This window comes from Malus domestica, chromosome 03, assembly GCF_042453785.1.
Source record: "Malus domestica chromosome 03, GDT2T_hap1".
Taxonomy (NCBI): Eukaryota; Viridiplantae; Streptophyta; class Magnoliopsida; order Rosales; family Rosaceae; genus Malus; species Malus domestica.
Window position 1 is genome coordinate 30,238,218 of NC_091663.1, and position 20,367 is coordinate 30,258,584.

Here is a 20,367-nt window from a genome sequence, read left to right on the forward strand (position 1 = left end):
AAAAACGTGTTAAAAGTTAGGGTAATTCCCCCATTTACACTCGAAGAAGCTATGCATATCAATTTTTTCCTACTAAATTACGTTACACTACCATGTCCTCTTGGCATCTTGTCATAACTCAAAAGATTCAGAAGAAAACAAATTAAATGATTCCTCTCCTACAATAACAGTCTACTAATTGTAATCTGTGGAACATATCCTTGCACATCTGTCATGATTCATGACACTCTCTTTGATAAACTATTTTATTTTAATTAATCTGTATTGTTTAACATAGATGGGGAAATAAATATTGCGTTCAGATTCATCGCTAATCTCGATTATGTCTATAATGCATGTGATTTACCTGTTGGAACTTTGGGAAATTAAATAAAATATATACGTGAATTCCTTTCATTTTCCTTCTTATATTCTTTATATATTTTTTATTTTATAATCAACTTGCCAAATTCATTGGCTATGAGCTTAATTTTGGGAAATTAAATCTTTTTAATTAAAGTTGTCCCATATGATATCAAGTTATGAACCACTCGCTATCTGTAAAGTGCAAAAGCTATCACACACAACTTGAATAATTGTGGATGTTTAAACATCACTATCTTAATTAACGAGCCCCAGACGAAAAAAAAGGGCAGATGGACATTAATTAATCGGACCAATCTCAAATAATTATATGATCAGTTCTTAAATAATCGCTTGATCTCTATATATAAAGCCAACATTAACGTGAAGAGTGCTTTTGGGATAACAAGCTTCACTAAAATAAGTGGACAAAAGTGCCCCCAAAACTAAAAAGTTAAAAAACAATCCAAAAGAATGCAAGGGTATTTTCATCATATAAACAATGTTTTTTTTAATAATTAATTCTTTTTGTACATTTTTTTTTATATAAATGCATTTAAAACATGTAAGTCCATCGTAGCACGCCATGGTTAAAAAAATATCTTTTGCACGCATAATTAATTCTTTTTGTATAATTTTTCTTTAATATAAAACATGTAAGTCCATTGTAGAACACTATGGTTCAAAAAATGTCTTTTGCATGCACATAAGCGCGTGCATGAAGGCTAGTTACTTAGAACATCTTCGACAATACTAGTCAAATTTTTGTTATGTAGCAAGCCAAATGACCTAAATGTTAATTTGGCTACCCGCCACTTTCAACAATAGTAGCTATTTTAGCTTAAGTTAAAATATTTTAATATTTTTTTTTTTTCTTAAACTTAACAACCTAAGTTGCCACTCAGTACTACGATTTAGTGGAAATGAGAGGTCTTAGGTTCAAATCTCGTGAATGACCAATTCGATATCAAATTAGGTTGCCCATTGTTGGCTTAGCCGAACTTCCCTCATTTTAATGTAAAAATATCGATGTACTAAAAAAAACAACCCAAATCCTTTTTCTTCTCTTAAAGCCGACAAACAATGCAATCTATAGTTTTTAATGTCTACATAAAATTTAACTTTCTCTCTCATTCTGACTAAATTTTGGTAATTACTGTACAAAATGTTAAGATAGCTAGACATTTAGCTAGCCTGTTGGAGGTTTCTTTTTTGCACTTTTCTTATTAAAGTAGCCATAAAGCTTCATTTAGCTAGGTTGTTGGAGATACTCTCTAGTTATACCATTTTAGATATTCCCCATGTAGTTTCCTTCCACTTATGATCACAACTCCAAACATTATTGTAAAGCGATTTTGACACTTAAAATACATATTTTCTGGTTTTCAAATTGAATAAATTAGAAAAATGAAGAGATCAAAATAAGGTGAGAAGTAAATTAGAAAAATTAAGAGATCAAAATAAGTTGAGGAGTGCAGAAAGAGAAGACGAAAGTGTTAAAATTAATATATTACTACAAATATCATTTTGCCTTTGCTTATCAAAAGATCAAAAATTTCCTCTCCCCATTCTAAAAGAAGTTGAGAGTTCAAAATAGCTAGGAACAATGGAAAAAAAAAATCAAGAAAGCTTTATTTACAAAAATAAAGAAAATGCACAATTTTCTTTCACGCTACGTATCATTGAAGTGAAGTGGGTGGTCTGAAAAATTACCAATTAAATCTTGAAAAAAATTAATACAATTAAATTTGACATGAAAGTCATGTTACTAAATAGTACATAACATTGTAGCCGGACCCAACTCACCCCACTTAAATACAATTGGCGGGGGTAGCAAAAGAGCTTCTAGTAGTAGTAGCTGTCAACAAAAGCAAAATCTGCCAACAGCGGTTGGAAAACTACATCGCAGTCAACCTAACCACATGAAATACCATTTCAATCCTCTTCAATACTTAACATTACAAATAATATGGACATGTAACATCAGTTAATGACACAGTTGCCAGGACAGAGATGTCAATACACAAAACACTTTTTCCAACTTCAAATGCTTTTGCTCCATAAAAGGACAAGAGAAAGAAACACACAAGAGGGTGGGGAGTGAGATCTTTTCTGGTGAAGGTCCAGGCATTTTTTGTTTTTGATTCAGACAAGGTGTTGTTGCCCATCAGAGCATAAAAAAACCCAAAAAAGGAGAAAAAGCAGAAAGTTACTCTCTTTTCGCCATTTTTGATCCCGCATTTTTTGTATCTTTTTTTAACCCAATAAAAATCATATTTTTCACGAGGAAACCACCGAGAAAGGGATTAGATTTTGGGTTTTGCAACTTTCAATCAGCAGTGAGTTTTGGGTTTTGTATGATCCCTTGAATCTGCCCTGTTATGGGTGTTGATTGAGATCCAGGCTGAATGTGGTAAGAAAAAAGTTGTCTTCTTTTGGGCCCTCTGATCCTGAATATTTACCAGGAAGGATAAAGGCCAGAAGGGTTGGAGGAAGGTTGCGTTTTTGGTCACAACTCACAAGAGTTTACAGAGAGTTGGTAATTTGCAGAAAAAAGGAAGGAAAGATTGTTCCTTTTTTGGTGCATTTTCTGGATTGTTCCTTTTTTGGTGCATTTTCTGGGTTTTTCTCTGTTGGTGGGTGGAAAATGAGATTGCAAGTTGAAGAGTAAAACTAGCAACAAAGAGGTACTTGGAATGGACTGAGAAGCAACCAGTTGGCTATTCTCAGGTTTACTTAATCAGTTCATCTTGTATTGATTATTCAAGTTGGTATTTTCTCCATTTCTGGAAAATTGAAAGGGTTTTTTACCGACCCTTTTCTGTTCATAGTATGTAGGATGATGTGGTTGGAGTAGTTTTTGGTGTGCTATTGTGTGTAATCTTGGTTCGAAATAGTTACATTTCTGGGTGCATTCGAAATGGTTTACATAGTGGTTGATTAGAAGAATAATTCAGAATGGCGGAAGACCAACAAGAAATGCGATCGTTGGCCTTGACTCCAACATGGTCTGTTGCTACTGTGTTGACAATTTTTGTGGCTGTTTCTCTGCTTGTCGAGCGCGGAATCCATAGGTTAAGCCATGTAAGTGATACTCTACCAGTTTTCATGAACTTCGTTTTTCTTTATTGTTTCTTAAGCCATTGGATATTTGAGTGGAATTAGGAAGCTTAGTTGACATAAAATTTCGTATTCTGTCTTGATTTACGAATCAAACTTAAAACGCATGAAATGTTGTACTTGACAGTTCGTATTTTGAACAGCATTTACATATAATTGTTGTGTGTGTGTGTGTGTGTGTGTGTATGTTCTGTCGGTTTCAGTGGTTGCGGAAAACTAATCGTAAGCCCTTGCTTGAAGCTGTGGAGAAAATGAAAGAAGGTATATGACCTAAACACAGTTTCAACCTCCTCAATGATCTGAGAAATTCTTTTTGATGTGTTTCTGGCTAGACATTTAACAAAATAATTCCATATCACACTTCTCACTTATAAACTTTCATGTTTTGTCCTGCTGCCTCCAGAGTTGATGTTACTTGGGTTTATCTCTCTCCTTTTGACGGCTACCTCAAGCATGATAGCCAATATTTGCATTCCATCAAAGTTCTACAATAGCAGTTTTTCTCCATGCTCTAGGTCTGAGATTACTGAAGAAACTGAAAATAAACGTAAGCTGTGGATGTTTACTGTTCTGCCTCACTCATTCAGAAGAGTGTTAAATGAGTTGAATCGTAATTCCTGCAAAGAGGTGCGTTACTTATCCGTGTATAACAGTTAACTAAAGTTCTGTTCTAAATTTCTAAATACATTTTTCTTCATGTATGAGTTCTTTTTTCTGGTGTACTATATTCACTTGGTTCTTGGAAATCGTTGAATATGATTGAAATGCTGAAGGAAATTAGTTTGGACTTCTTCCTGTCTTATTTTCCACAAACTATAATTTATGCCTTACTGGACAATCTTGGTTAAAATGGAAATTTGTTTGTTTGAACAGGGTTATGAGCCATTTGTTTCATATCAAGGCCTTGAGCAGTTGCATCGCTTCATCTTTGTCATGGCAATAACACATATATCCTACAGCTGCTTAACGATGTTGCTGGCAATAGTGAAGGTTAGAATTTTCTTCATTTTTCTACTTCTTCTTCGTCTTTTCCACCCAGACCATATTAGGTACAGTGGTGAAACCTCAAACCTGCCATTATTGTTAAACTGTTTTTCTTCTGGATAGTGGATGCTGTAGTTACTACTGATAAGCTATCTAAAGTAGATTGCATATTTTTTGGTGACCAATTTATGAAATCAAGTAAACATAAAAGGTGAAAGTGTCTAGTTCCCCTCAGTAAGAACGTTTCTACTGAACAAATCAGCAATAAGAACTTTGGTGTCAATATGCTTTTAATTGATGTCACTCTATCAGTTATGACTACTATTACCTTGAGAAAAGGCTCGCATTCTTTTTTCAATGTGGTTAGCTTTTTATTTAACAGCATCATTAAGCACGAACTGAGCCGTGAATCTGCAGTGTCGTATGTCAGGCGTTGTGTTTATCTATATTATGAACACACATGGACATCTACATCAACCTTTTGCATACCTTCTTGAATATCTATCTGGTTTAAGGGGATTTTATCAGTCTTCAGTTGTTACTTCTCTCTGGTGCACTAATGTGTTCTATGCATGATGACTTGATGATAGTGGGTATTTGCTGAAACTCAAGATGATAATATAATGAAATACTATTTTTGTCATGGATTACGGTTAATGTGACCAGATTCACAGCTGGAGAGTATGGGAGGAGGAGGCTCACATGGACCGACATGATTCATTGACTGGTAAGCTGTGACATTGCGTTAGTAGAATTTTATACAGATCAGCTTATTGGTCCCCTTATTGAGAGAGAGAGAGAGACAGAGACAGAGTGTTTGGGTGCTTGAACTTTTATGAACCGTGGTGTAGATTTTCAAATTCCCTATGAGATGACTGTAGATATACTATGTAGCAGAGATCACACGGCAGATGACAATGCGAAGGCAGTCTAGCTTTGTAAATCCATCAACTCCTGTTGTCAGGAATAACTTTTTTATCTGGGTGGTAGGTGCAACTCTCTTTTCTTACTTAAATACATAGGTACCTCCATTTTTTTTTTTATATTTTGCATCCTTAATTAATTTCTTATTGATGAAACCTTTTAATGTTTGATAAGCATAACACGCCCGCATTTGGTTTCCCTGAAATTGCTATATTTGTGTGCCCTCTTTCACAAAACCAAGAGAAGAAAAATGAAAACCGATGGCTGCTTTCTTCCTTTTATATGATTATTATTTAGGTTTCTTTGTGTTTCTTGGTATTAGAAAGCAGCTGCTTTAATTCAAGGTTTATTAATAGTTGAATGTTTTGTTGTACAGAGATGTTTCTTCCGGCAATTTGGGAATTCAGTGGTTCGTGCTGACTATTTAACACTCCGCATGGGCTTCATCACGGTATCTAGTATTTTCATTTGTCAGAATTGTATAATGAGTCTTCAACATTTTGTTTTTCTTTTATTTGTATTTTGTTCACTATAATATTCGCTGTTAGCCCTTAATGATATGGTTGGTTTTCACTATACACCTCAAACTTACTGCTAATATGAACTTGCATTGCTATGCCTAGTAACTGAGCTTCTGCATGTTTTATAACAATCAACAAACAATGATACTACAAACTCATAACGTCAACTGAGTGAACAACTTTTTCGAAAATGTTTTTTTTTGAGGGATTCAAGAATGTTCTTACAATATAAAGGAATATGGCGTTCTTTTGTATCAAATCCATGACATGTGCCTAGACCCATGGTGTCTAAAAGATTCTAACATCGGCGATCTTTTATTTTTTGGTAGAAATTATTTGAATGTTGTGCGTAGAATACCCTAAAATTGGTTACTATTTGCTGTTGTTTCCTTATTATATGTATGTTAGGTAATCTAATATCGTTAGTACCTTTCTGCATGCCTGTTAATATGTTAGGAACTTAGGAATGCCGATTTTAACTACTGTTCAATGAATTTTTACTCTTTCTTTCTCTCACTCATGTCAGAACCACAACCTTTCACCAAAGTATGATTTTCACAGCTATATGATTCGGTCTATGGAAGAGGAATTCCAAAGGATTGTTGGTGTGAGGTAAGTTATAAGTTTCCTCTGTTATGAATAATTGTTAGCAATGATTGCAACTACTTATTCTTAGTATTGTTCAAATGTGGTGGTGTTGTTTCTCTTGCAAATGGGATAATAATATTTGTTTGCGCAAATATTTGCGGAAATTCCTTATCCAGTGTTTGACATATGCGGTGGTGTTGTCTCTCTTGTAGCTTAATGGTTTTTCCATACATGCTCCAAGGATGGTCCACTGTTTGAACCAGACTACATGCCTTCATTTTTGAACAGAAAGAAAGAGTATAAGTTTTCCAAAAGCGTTAATTTAAATGGATTATGGGGGTCGTTGATTTTCTATAACAACTGCTAATTTTAGCAGCCCCAAAACTCCTAAAAAAGGTTGTAGCCATATAGTTCAAGGCTCTGCTTTCCTTCTCATTCATCGCAGAGTGTTGAATAAATCAGTTAGAAACAACCTTTGATACTTTAGGTTGTGAGAAGAAATGTTAGTTGACAGTATATTTGCACAAGTGTTCTCCGTTCTGATTGCTACTTCTTTATGGGAAAGACTCTAGTTCGGTGTGATCTGAATACTTCCAAAACTTTCAAACTCTCCGTCAGCCTTCATTGTGCCGTTGTGTTATGAATCTTTTTGGGTTTGGAGTTGGATAACTGTGTTTGGTCAGGTGCAACAAGAAGAGAAATTTGGAATAATAACAATAATATTAACAAGAAGCGTTCAAGTCAAAATTTTACCTAATTTAAATTCTGCTGATTACTAACTTCTGTTATTGGATGTTAGTACTGCTTACGGTTTGGATAGTTGAATTCCACAGAGAACAAACATCTAAATGCTTTTTCTCAAATCTTTTGCAGTGCCACACTCTGGGGATTTGTTGTTGCCTTCATGCTGTTTAATGTAAAAGGTATCCGTACAATGGAATATGAAATGCAGGGAATTGGTAGTTATAAGCATGAATATGCTACAAAACAGTGTTTTTTATATTTTTTTTTATTTTTTAAATTTGGATATTTGCTCTCAAAAGGACTTTTATCTGTATTCACCTTCAGTAATAACTGTAGCTTGCGTGTTTCGTTACTTTGTTACTCTAACTGCCAGTTGGGGGATCATAAACTCATAGTGATGATCGGTCTTGAAAGCTTTAAAATGTGACTTTTTTCTGTGACCTATGACAGGGTCTAATCTTTATTTCTGGATTGCAATCATTCCAATTACGGTAAGTACAAAGTTTACTCATCTCCTTTTCAGTTTTGGGTTGTCACCTATATGCTAAAATTGATGATCTCTAAGAAGCTTCCAAAAATTGGAATCGGAAAACAGACGTTTGTAGAAGTACACATCACCTCTTCCTTTTAATCAGTTATGAACTATGGGGGAGGGAATTTGAACTTGGGACCTATCAACTGGCCATTGAACACGAAAGAACACATCACAACTTGAGATATTATATCCACATGGTGGGGCTATAGCAGTAGTGAATTTCCTGACAATAAACCTGTTTCTCAAATGTTAGTCGTGTGCTCCTCGTGTAATGTGATTTTTATTTTAAGTTCCTAACTTCCTATGCAGCTAGTTCTTCTTGTGGGAATGAAGCTGCAGCATATTATTGCAACCCTAGCATTGGAGAATGCTGGTATAACTGGATCCCATGGAGGAGCAAAGCTGAGGCCTCGGGATGATCTTTTCTGGTTCAAGAAGCCCGAACTTTTGTTGTCCTTGATCCATTTTTGTTTATTCCAGGTTTACAATGGTTATCGCAATGCCTTGCGTTTCTTTTATTATTGTATCATTATGTTCTTTGACGACTTGTACTCACAAATCACAACTATAAAACTAATGGACGTGTTTTTTTTTTCTCTGTTCCTGTCTGTTCTCATTTTGCAGAATGCATTTGAATTGGCTTCATTCTTTTGGTTTTGGGTAATTCCTTTTCCATGACTAAATTTGTACTCTTTGTGGAGTGTTGCAAGTTGAAAACAACTTGTTCAGTCGTTTAGGGCCACTAAATTTCTTGGTTATTTGATTACAGTGGCAATTTGGGTATAATTCTTGCTTTATCCGAAGGCATTGGCTCGTGTATATAAGGCTGATTTTAGGGTATGCAACCGATTTGATTGGTTTCGTCAACCTACCATATAATGTATGTTCTCAATCACGGGCCGTTTATTAATGTAATTATCTTATAGGTTTGCCGGGCAGTTCCTGTGCAGCTACAGCACCTTGCCACTGTATGCCTTGGTTACTCAGGTACAGCCAGATATACTTACATTATGCATATATGCCATCCACTGAAACTCCGACTTATGTACTTGTATTTTACGTTTATCTTCAGATGGGAACGAATTATAAGGCGGCAATAATCCCACAACGGATAAGAGAAACAATTCATGGATGGGGAAAGGCAGCTAGGAGGAAAAGAAGGCTAGGCATATACACCGATGATTCAACCATACGCACAGAAACAAGCACAGTAGCTTCACTTGAGGAAGATGATCATCAAATGATCGATTACCCTGCAGATGATGCTAATACGCATAATGGAATTGAGTTGCAACCGGTTTCTAGTTCTGTGTCTAGTCCTTGCCCAGTTGGTAACCAAACCTCAAGTAGGCCAGGTACACCCCTTCTTCGACCATCGGCTTCTGTTTCTTCTCAATCAGTTACATTGACTATTCAAACAGAAGGTATTCCAAGATCCGCTTCACTGCCAGCTAGAAGGGAATGAGGCATTGATCAACAAGATGGTAATGAAAAAATCGCATGACTAAGAATTTGGGATCCGATTGAATAAGAAAGTATTAGAAAAGGAAACTGTGCAGATTTTGCTTCCCTCCATATGCAGTACGAAAAATACTTGAGGTCATACTATACTCGCAGGATGTAACAACGCATGACACGATATTGCAGTAGTTAGAATGTAAACATTTGATGTAATAGCTACATATATGAAATCAGTATATATCACTGGCTAATGATCAATGATGTGGGCTAGTTGTTTAATTAGGCAGTAATATTTTTACAAAAATTAGGGGTGTGCTCAAAGAATCAAATGTAACTTGACAATGAGGCATCTTACTGGTGTTATCAAGGTGATGGATGTACCACTGGGTCAAGTTCTTGCCCGGTTTGATCAAATATCCTCGTCTTATATGCGTCGTCTGTGATTGTATGTTGTAAATTCAATCAAGCAAAACATGAGTGAGCTGAGATTTCATTAGAATAGTATGTGTATGGTCCCTATGAGTATCAATTTTCTTAAGCTTTTATTTTGCAGACTTCATGAAGTTATCTAGTTTTGAAGCTTTGCAGCATTTGCTGTGTTGGTTGATGAATCTGGTGGCATTGGTTCTCCTTGTCCACCCTGGCCTGCTCCGAGGAGGACACCATTAACTGTGGCAGATATGGTACCAATCAAGGGAGCTATCTGGGCAGCCACGGCCCGGCGCACCCGGGAAACTGCATGCTTTGCAAACTTGGTACCAATCAATTGAGCGATCCGGGTCTGGCTCACTTGCGTAACTACAACCGCAACCCGGGAGAGGAACGTAAAAGCCCCCACCGCAATTGCTTCCATAACCAGACCCTATGCCGATGCCAAAACCGGACCCTAACCCGCTATCAGCGCTGTGTCCTTACCCAGGTCTTCCTCTCCATGGACCGTGTTCAGTCTCATATCCACCATACCAAGTTCCAATACCAACTCCTCTACCTTATCGGCTTCTCCATATCCACCATCTGTGGAACTTCACCCAATGCCAATACCACCCAATGCCAATACCAGTGCCAGTGCCTCTTCCACCACCTTCACCAATGCCTTTTCCATACCCAATACCTTTGCCAGAGCCTCTGCCAACACCATAACGCTCTCCAATCCCTTCACCGTCATTGCCATCAACAATGCCTTTGCCCATAGCCCTCTCTGAATCCTTTCCCATTGCTGCCTTCACCAATGCCTTTGCCATTGCCCTCTCCAATCCATTTGCCATCACCAATACCTTTGCTGTAACCCTCTCCGAATCCTTTCCTATCACCGCCTCCACCAATGCCTTTGCCATAACCCTCTCCAAACCCTTCGCTGTCACTGCCTACACCGCTGCTAGAGCCTCTGCCAACACCCTAGCCCTCTCCAAATCCTTCGCCATCACTGCCTTCACCAATTCCAATTCCAATGCCTTGGCCCATGGGCTTTTCCATTCTCATTTTCGTTTCATGCCCACTTGGGTTCTCGACTTTGAGGACCCTATGGGCGTTGCTCAAGCTGAGCAAGCAGACAAGTGCCAACAACGCAATGCTGCAGGAAGCCATCTTTTTCCTTCCGTTTGCTTTGCTTTGCATGGTTATATGGCTACATATATATAGCGAGCTTGGGCTCTGCAGGAAAAAGTGCTTGTGAACGATGGAAACTAGAAAAGCACCAAAAGCGCTTCTCCGAGGATTGCCAGTTGTTTTAGAACTCTCTGGAGTCATGAAGCTTTTGTGAGCAGAGTATTACCACAACGGAACTTGTTTTCAGCTTCCCTGCCGGGCCACCTCATTTCATTGATCACATCATCACACAATAGAACTAGAACTGATGAACATGCGTCGTGTGTGTTTTTTTATTTTGGTGAATTTTTTGCACGACCAATGGTTGAGCGAGGATTTAAACAATGATCGGTTCAAATCACGGGTTTGAAGTGGCTAAAACAAATTAATAACTCCATATTAATAGTCTGGACAAATAAACACTACCACATAAGCATTTAAGGATGCTACTTCAGTTGCGGGCTGATCTTGATTGTTGATGCATTTTGAGCCGGCATACTAGGATCAGCCCTGCGCACACATGACTGACCATGCAAAGCAAAAATAGCAAAGAAAATTTGACATCAAAGTGGATTGTTTTGAATAAAGGACTATTCAAGCAGTTTTGGGATGAAACTAATGAGAGGGAATGAAAATGTTGCTAACGCGTTTGAATGCATCGCAAAAGAAATGTCAGAGACTGGACACCAGTCACCAAAACATCGTCATTCTCAAACATAGATTCCTGTGCAGAGAACAGTCTCTGCAACCACTTATACATTATCATCCTCCAAAAACCAGAATCGGGAAATTCTGGTCAGCGGACAACATTTTACTTGATCCTCACAATGGCCAAAATGACAAAGATGCGAACTCAGGGATATCTGGAAAGCTCTAAGCTAGTCATTGCCTATAATTTATCAACAGTCAAACAACCTCACCGCTGCCTGATTCTGCCTCCATGGCTTTTAACTCTTCAGCCAGCGCTCGTTCCCTGTTCTTTAGTTGTCTGTCCACAGCAACCATATATAGGCCTAAAAAGAAGTAACAATCCTCGTCAGAAAAACAAGGAGGTTCCAAGAAATTGGAACAAAGACAAATGTACAGAACAGACAATTACATGAAACGCGGTGTTATCCATAGTACTAGTTGGGGGTTTTACCAGTTTGAAACTCCGATCAACTTAGACGGTACTTTACCTAATTTATGAATTTATGGTATAATTGGGTTTCATATCTCTCATCCAATCCAATTGAGGAAAGAAAACAATTAAATTGGTTAACCGGTTGGTTTGGCTTGAATTTTGAATTTTTGAACACCCCTATATTTGTGTTATGCGCGGCATAAATACTATTCGTGTGGCAGATTGTAAACCGAAAGTATTGTAAAACTAAAAGTAGAACAAACATTTTCGTTATGAAGACTTGGAAATCAAGTATGCTATTTGAATCAAGAATCAAAATATGGAGAAGTCGAGAGCTCATACTGACAGCACTGCCGATTGCACACGCCCAGAGAATCCTCATGGACCATCGATCTCCGATAACTCCTCTGCCTCCCATAGCTTGCTGCCAAACCCAATTACACTGCTTTAGCATTAACAAATACTGGATACCAAAAAACTCACTGCTGATCAGATAATCTAGTACAAGAACTGGAAATGCCAAATTTCGGCGTTGGCATCAAATCTCAACATTATCAAACGATTTGAAGCTCAGTAACTGAAGAGGCAACAAGCTTAGCAACTATTCCTCACAAAAACTAATATGCTTGATCCATCGCGATAGACTGCGGAAGCTGTTATGGACCAGACGGCAGCTGATCCAAGCCTATAACAAGTGGTCACAATTCAGCTGATCCCAACCCAATCAGTAAAAACACATAATTCAGCTTATATTTCGATCAAAAAACAAAAAAAAAATCTCTAAGTTATCTCAGAAGTATGTTGCTCTCCATGTGTTTGTAGAAATGCGTAGCAGAGATGTATAATTCACCAAATACATAGCAGATATCAATAAATTGAAATTGGGAAAGAAACCCATTACGCGTTAGGCATAGCGTGTCAGAAACAAGTAAAAAATTCACATCGAAATTTCAAACATAAAATTATAAGCATCGAAATGCAGACCAAATGAAAAAGGAAACATAGAAATGGAATCTTACTAGTTTGACAGAGAGAGAGCGAGGGAGAAAGCGAGCGTTTGGTGACGGAGATGGAGGAGGGAGCGGCGGAGGGAAGGAGAGAAATGAGAGAATCTTCACTGGTACGAACAAAATGCCTGCCTCTTCAGAAACGTTGCCGCATGCTCTTTCTGCTTTCTCCAATTTTCATTGTTTTTCTTTGGTAAGCAAGCGCAAAGCAGGGCTTTTGCTTTGATAACAACCCAAAGTTCTGTTTTAACAGGAAGCCCATCTGAACTTGCAGCCCAAGAACGAAGAATCTAAAACAACCCTGTGTGTATTTCTAATATATTTATTTCTTTGTTTTTAAGAACAATCTTCAAATTAAAAGTAAGAAATTTGAACGGTTTAATTATGAAATTTGTATGATGGAAATACATATATACATGCATACGTATGTATGTATATGTAGTTCTATATAATTAAGTAAGGAACCCCTTTATGTCCTCCATCCAAATTATTGATCGGAAGATACAATGATGCTCATGACTACGGTTGAGAATGAGTTCTACAATGACAAAAGAAGAGACTTTGCATGAGCTTATGAATATGATTGAGCTACTCTTCATATTATCAATTAGTTTTATGGTGAAACCTTAACTTTTTTTATCGTATCAGAGATTTAGAGCAGCGAATGTTATCTTCACTCGCCCTCCATTTGTGAACGAGTCGTGAACTTTATGAATTAGGAGTTCCTTGCGTGATTGAAATAAATGGCATGCGCTGACCGCGGGAGGTCAAAAGACAGAGTTCTCAACATCAAGTTTATCTTGTCATTTGCATCTGAAACGTTTTTGCTTGCATTTGGTGTAGAGATTCCAACCATGGGATACAAGTACTCCGGTCAGAATTTCACTTTGATTTTAGCTGCTTTGAAGTTTGAACGTTTCATCTTTGATTGAATGGTGCTGGTTTTGACCATGTGTATTCTCAAACTGCTCATATTAAGTTTGAATTTCTTTAATGTTGGAGGTCACTGATCAGAATGAATAATTATAATGCCCTGTTATAACATAAATAGGTTAATTACGTTAAATTAAATGATGTGCGATGTCAAATGATTGAATCATTCTTGACTTATGAATCGATCGACTATCTAGAACATGCACTGCATCGATCGACTATCTTCAACATCGTGTAATTGTGCTATGATTTAGATCAACGTTGTGATCACTTACTTTCTCAAATGCTTTCATAAAAACGTCACCTCTTATGTCACTCTTTTATTTATTGTGTGGTCACATTTTCTTTAGTCATGCTTTAAGTACTCTTCAATTGGAACACAAACACAAACATCTGGCGGCCGGCAACATGTTTGATTTGTATCACAGGCTAAAAACAAATTTGTATATATATACACACACATTAATTTTCCTTGTTTCAGTTGAAACCTGAAAACCCTCCTTCCTCTCTCTCTCTCTCTCTCTCTCTCTCACTCTCTCTCTCTCTCTCTAACACAAATTAATGGAAGTATCAGTGGCTGTTGGTGTCGTTTTGGTGGGCATAATCGTAATTACATGGGCATGGAAGGTGGTGAACTGGTTGTGGCTGAGGCCAAAGAAGCTAGAACGATATCTGAGGCAGCAAGGCATTGCTGGAAACTCATACACGTTTATGTCCGGAGACATGAAAGAAATCTCCATGACGACAGAACAAGCTTATTCTAAACCCATGAGCCTCTCCCATGACATAGCCCCACGAGTCATCCCCTTCCATCACCGATTAGTAAACACTTACGGTATGTTACGTATATTATTTTTGCACGTTTACTTGAATAGAATATTTATTTATTTATAAGAAATAAGAATTGAATCGTTATGATTTTTCACTTTCTTGCGTTAATTAACGCATGGAATCCGAAAAAGTGTTATCACTTTGAAATCTTTAACAATACTAGTTCTCATTTTCATTCTTTTTTTCCTCTCATTTCAAGTTAGGAAATATGTCAGTAATTCATACTTTCTTATGTGTTCTACCAAATTATATATGTTATCTAGATTTGCAATTCAGATTCTCTGACAACATAAATGTGATAAGACACCGTCAACGACTTATAAATAAGAGTGACACTCAAGTGATTCATGGAGAAAGTCTCAAGTTAAAACTCATGAGCCGGTGAATAGATGCAATTTATAAAAATATATATGTGGTTAAAAATTTGATATGAAATTTACAATGATAGTTCATAAAATTTGAATTAACAATCTACTCCAAGAAAATAAAAACCGGCGCTGCTAAATCAAACTAATCAAACCTCTATGAGTAGTAAGTGCACTGTTACTAAACAAGCTGTGCACGTAGACATATATGTCTGGCTATGGTATGATACGTAAAAATAATTTGACTACAACTATGTTGAACCTTTATTTTCTTTGAAAACCAAAAAATGCAGGTAAGAATTCTTTTGTTTGGATGGGCACCATTCCAAGGGTGATCATCACTAATCCAGAAGATTTGAAATACATCTTAACAAAAATGGGGGAGTTTCCGCAGCCAGAACCAAACCCACTTGTCAAGTTACTAGCAACAGGTATTGCACTCTATGAAGGTGAGAAATGGGCAAAACACCGAAGAATTATCAACCCAGTATTCCATTTAGAGAAGCTAAAGGTATTTTGCACACTCTTGCCAATATTCATTCAAAATTTCTTGTAAAACCTATTTTAATTAGCATGCGTATTATGTTGCCTATATAATTAATGTTGATATAATTTCTGTTTTCTTTCTTATTTTTCCTTGTTTTCTTTCTTATTTTTCCTTGTTTTCTATAGTGTATGTTACCGGCATTTTACGAAAGTTGTAGTGAGATGATTGTAGAATGGGAGAGCTTGGAGTTGAAAGAGAGTTCATGTTAGTTGGATGTTTGGCCTTATTTTCAAAATTTGACAGCCGATGTGATTTCTCGAACAGCATTCGGAAGTAGCTATAAAGAAGGAAGAAAAATATTTCAACTTTTGAAAGAGCAAGGACAACTTGTAACAAAAGTTGTGCAAAGTGTTTACATTCCAGGATGGAGGTAAATCATATTCTCTTTCACTCTTCAGGTTGTAAATATATATCATCCTGCCAAATAATAGGCTAGCAACTAGTTAGTCCAGTTATTTATAATTAAATTATGTTCATTAACCACAGTAAAGATCGCACTCATTCAACAAACGAAAGCATATTACGAAAAACATTTTTGTGACAATTTTACAAAGTTTTGAAGGAAAACCTGAAGAAGAAAACCAAGTGCTTCAAGGCAGCCAAAACCATTCTATCAATATTTTTCGTGTTTAAAGGAAGCTCATCTTTCAATACAACAACCGTAGGGTTGGGGATGGGTATCAAACTTGTCATTCATGTGAACATATATAAAACTTCCTACTTGAAAGTACATAATAATATCACTAAATCATAGTGCTAATCGACGGGAAGCTCAACTTGATTTTGAAGAAAATGGAGGGTTCGTAAAAGCACGTAATCTTCATATTACAAACATGCAAGGACAAAAAAACACATTAATGCATGAAAACAAGCGCACATTGTCTTCTTCATATATCTTCACAGAACGATTGGAATAATTAAGGTTTTGTGCATGCAGGTTTCTACCAACCAAGACGAACAAGAAGATGAAAGGAATTGACAGAGAGATAAGAGCGTTACTTATGGGTATTATAAACAAAAGGGAAGAGGCGATTAAGGCAGGTGAAGCCACAAAAGATGACTTGTTGGGTGTGCTTATGGAATCCAACTTGAAGGAAATCAAGGAACATGGCAGCAACAAAAAAGTTGGAATGAGTATGCATGATGTGATCGAGGAATGCAAGCTGTTTTACCTTGCAGGGCAGGAGACCACTTCAGGGTTGCTAGTTTGGACAATGATTTTGCTAGGTCAATATCAGAACTGGCAAGATCATGCAAGAGAAGAGGTTTTAGAGGTATTTGGAAGCAACAAGCCAGACTTTGATGGGCTAATACACCTAAAAGTTGTAAGTGGTTTCCATTGAGAAAAACATTTGAGAGATTGCTTTTACCAAGTGATTGTGTAGAGTGCAAAACAGTTGAGTTAAAAATGACATGGGTTTAAGAAATGAACTGATGATCACACATCTTCTTTTAGATGAATTGTCTTTGACTCACAATCTACATGACAAAAATAGTCCCCATACAAGTTCGTATTTCTATATATCAATCTATTGTTTGGGTTTTTCTACAATAACAGTGTATAGAAATGCTAAACACCGGCTAAAACTGGATTGACAAAATCCAGCCATGCAAATCCAACCGTCCAATGCACTAAATTATCCCCTACACTGGTGTATTCTATTGTTTACCCTATGCTATAGATTTAAAACTTAACTTGGTTGTATATCTAATGCATGCTTTCCCAGGTGACCATGATTCTGCATGAAGTTCTTCGATTATACCCAGCACTTGCTCTGATTGCTCGAATCACTAGCAAGAAAACACAACTTGCAAACTATTCTTTACCAGCTGGAGTGGAAGTTGCCTTACCCACACTCCTAGTTCACCATGACAAACAATTGTGGGGTGATGATGCACAAGAGTTTAAGCCGGAAAGGTTTTTGGAAGGCGTTTTGAAGGCAACAAAGAACAAATTTACGTACTTCCCCTTTGGAGGCGGTCCGTGGATTTGTATCGGGCAAAACTTTGCAATGGTGGAAGCAAAATTGGCCTTATCGTTGATTCTACAACACTTTACATTTGAGCTTTCTCCCTCCTATACTCATGCTCCTTCTTCACATCTAACCATTCGGCCACAGTTTGGTGCTCATATCATTTTACACAAACGTTGATTACTTCTGTATCAGAAGTTCTATCTAAATTGTTGAATATATAGTGTGTAGTAGCTAGGAGAAGGATGAAAGATAATTTGATGCAACGTACATATGATATGTTATTTTTGAGATAAAAGTTGAGCAAAGGGGAACCGCATATATATATGCCTTGTGGATATAGCGAAGTCCGCATTAAAGAGGTAGACAAGGATCCTCAGGGTTTTCTACAATCTATACTGCAGAAATTAGTTTTCAGAGTTTGTAATGCATTTAGAAATAAATGGAGGAAGAAGAAAATGTTATGAATTGGTTATTTCCAGTACAAATCTTCCCCATATATAGAGGGAAAGATGACTTTCCGAATTGGTTAAGTAGTCATTCAAACATGCATGTATCTCTTAATTCAAACCTCTACTTCACTCAAATCAACATTGGGAAACAAGTGAAGAGGTAAGCTCAGCAGGTTGCACAAAGATTTTATTAAGCATCTGCATAGCACATACTCGATCTTAATTGATTTCAATCATTTTCTTTCAAATGTATCGCAATCGCATCAACGAATATTCCAATCTTCTATGGATCCGGTATTTTCCCTCTCGGATTCCTCTTAACACTTGAATATATACAGGACGTAGAACTGAAAAATTCAAGGACTAGGTGCACGTACTTGGAGGCTGGATTAGAAATAGCACCTCATAAAGGATTGAAAGAATGATGGTATCAATTGACATGTTCACCACTGTAAAGAAAATAGTGGCCACCAACCGAGACCCCAGCAAACCTGCACGAACATATGAGCAGGTTAACGATGGAATGTATTTGACTACTGTGCTGTGGTTCTTGTATGTCACTCTGGGAATATATAGAAGGAACATATGTACAGCATTTATGTCTGCAAAAGAAAAATTGAAAACTCGTTTTGTAATTACTTTTTTATTATCAATTTTCAGTTTTTGTTTTTAAATTATTTGAACAATTGAAAACTCATTTAATAACTACTTTCTGTTGTGGTCTATTTTTATCTAACAAAATAGAGAGGGCCGGCGGCAGTGGGAGAGATGAGAGAGATGTGTGTTTGTAGAATTGTAGGGGAATGTGTGTGTTGTTATCCCTTCTACATTGTGCCTTTATTTATAGTAGTAAAGGGAGAGAAGATATTCCTTCTCCTCCAAGTAATACAAGTTGTAATAGGAAAGGATAACTAGAATAAAATCTAATCTAGGATTTACACAATCATACTTATTCTAGGAATGTTTACAACACTCCCCCTTGAGTGTGCAAATACTTAAGGTAGATTTAGCATCATGCAGAAGTTGAGGAAGTCGACTCGTCGGCACTGATTCCAAGGAACAACGCTTATTCTCAATAAGGTAGGAACTTGCATAAGTAGTAAGTCTCACTAAAACAAAACCCTAAGGCTATGGCAAAAACCCAAGTAGGGACAAAATCCATAGTCTAAGGAAAAATGCGTGAGAAATGCAAAGTCAAAAGAAACGTCTACAGGACGTCATCAGGGATATGACCAACCCAAGGTGGGTGCCTCGTTAAAACCTAGTTAGGTAGCAAAAACCCAGTGGAAAAAATGCTCCTAATCGTAGGGAAAAAGAGTACATTAAGATCAAGCAAGTATCCAGAAGATACTCCCTCTGAGTTTGACATAATTCCAAAGAGAAATAGCAAAGTTACAACTCAGAAAGTTTACACATACCAATTCCATGAACAAGCTTCTGAAACGTCGCATTCGGTAGTGATTTGGTGAAGAGGTCGGCCAGATTGTCTTGTGATCGGATTTGCGTGACTTCAATCTTCTGATGCTCTTGTTGTTGATGTGTAAAGAAGAACTTCGGCGCAATATGCTTGGTGTTGTCTCCTTTGATGTAACCCTTCTTGAGCTGTTCGATGCAAGCTGCGTTGTCTTCAAAAATCATCGTCGGGGCATTAACGGCGGGATGAAGATCACAGAAGCTTCGAATATGCCCATTACTGCTCTCAACCAAAAGCATTCCCGAGTTGCTTCATGCAAGGCGAGAATTTCAGCATAGTTAGACGAAGTGGCAACTAAGGTCTGTTTAGTTGACCTCCAAGATATTGCGGTGCCTCCAACGGTAAAGACATAACCCGTTTGAGAACGCGCCTTGTGCGGATCAGATAAGTATCCAGCGTCGGCATAACCAACAAGGCGAGAATCAACCCGATGAGCATAGGGTGCGGCATCAATCGAGGATTCGTAGGGATAGAATAAGCCAAAATCCGTAGTACCCTTAAGGTAACGGAAGATGTCTTTCATGCCAGTCCAATGTCTGCGTGTTAGTGCATTGCTGTATCTTGCCAAAAGATTAACAGCGAAGGAGATGTCGGGTCTAGTGCATTGAGCTAAGTACAATAAAGCGCCTATCGCACTTAGATAAGGAACTGCAGGCTCCAAAATCTCTTCATCATCCTCCTTCGGACGGAAGGGATCTCGCTTTGCATCTAGCGTACGAACGACCATAGAAGTACTCGAAGACTTCGCTTTATCCTCATTAAAACGGCGCAACACCTTCTGGGTGTAGTTCGATTGATGTACTAAGATTCCATCCGAACAATGCTCTATCTCGAGACCAAGACAATATCGAGTCTTTCC

The 20,367-nt window shown here is 37.4% G+C and overlaps 2 protein-coding genes and 1 pseudogene across 3 annotated transcripts; 2 read left to right on the top strand and 1 right to left on the bottom strand.

Annotated features, from left to right (window-relative positions):
* Positions 1 to 2,357: 2,357 nt before the first annotated feature.
* Positions 2,358 to 9,633, top strand: LOC103430458 (MLO-like protein 11). Of its 2 annotated transcripts, XM_029100221.2 has the most exons (16): positions 2,490 to 3,072; positions 3,174 to 3,426; positions 3,666 to 3,723; positions 3,866 to 4,089; positions 4,336 to 4,452; positions 5,113 to 5,173; positions 5,344 to 5,432; positions 5,747 to 5,821; positions 6,418 to 6,503; positions 7,353 to 7,402; positions 7,674 to 7,714; positions 8,068 to 8,238; positions 8,383 to 8,418; positions 8,528 to 8,595; positions 8,685 to 8,745; positions 8,831 to 9,633. In XM_029100221.2, exons 2-16 carry the CDS (start codon positions 3,301 to 3,303, stop codon positions 9,221 to 9,223), a joined length of 1,656 nt encoding a protein of 551 aa, XP_028956054.2. In that variant the 5' UTR covers positions 2,490 to 3,072; positions 3,174 to 3,300; the 3' UTR covers positions 9,224 to 9,633. The 2 variants fall into 2 exon arrangements, with proteins under 2 accessions (XP_008366837.3, XP_028956054.2); XM_008368615.4 differs by having other exon boundaries at positions 2,358 to 3,426.
* A 1,805-nt stretch (positions 9,634 to 11,438) lies between these two features.
* LOC103430478 (uncharacterized) lies at positions 11,439 to 13,152 on the bottom strand. The gene is made up of 3 exons (XM_008368626.4): positions 12,946 to 13,152; positions 12,269 to 12,350; positions 11,439 to 11,816 (listed from the first exon to the last, which is right to left on the bottom strand). The coding sequence occupies exons 2-3, from the start codon at positions 12,342 to 12,344 to the stop codon at positions 11,710 to 11,712; spliced, it is 183 nt and encodes a 60-aa protein (XP_008366848.1). The 5' UTR covers positions 12,345 to 12,350; positions 12,946 to 13,152; the 3' UTR covers positions 11,439 to 11,709.
* A 1,098-nt stretch (positions 13,153 to 14,250) lies between these two features.
* LOC103427349 (cytochrome P450 72A397-like) lies at positions 14,251 to 18,050 on the top strand (annotated as a pseudogene).
* The last annotated feature ends 2,317 nt before the right edge of the window (positions 18,051 to 20,367 follow it).

Excerpts from the sequence above, each read along its gene's own strand:
- LOC103430458 (XM_008368615.4), top strand. The coding sequence starts at position 3,301 with ATGGCGGAAGACCAACAAGAAATGCGATCGTTGGCCTTGACTCCAACA. Across the intron at positions 3,427-3,665 it reads GAATCCATAGGTTAAGCCAT|TGGTTGCGGAAAACTAATCG; the intron begins GTAAGTGATACT and ends TGTCGGTTTCAG. Across the intron at positions 8,746-8,830 it reads TGTATGCCTTGGTTACTCAG|ATGGGAACGAATTATAAGGC; the intron begins GTACAGCCAGAT and ends GTTTATCTTCAG.
- LOC103430478 (XM_008368626.4), bottom strand. The coding sequence starts at position 12,344 with ATGGGAGGCAGAGGAGTTATCGGAGATCGATGGTCCATGAGGATTCTC. Across the intron at positions 11,817-12,268 it reads TGCAATCGGCAGTGCTGTCA|GCCTATATATGGTTGCTGTG; the intron begins GTATGAGCTCTC and ends ACTTCTTTTTAG.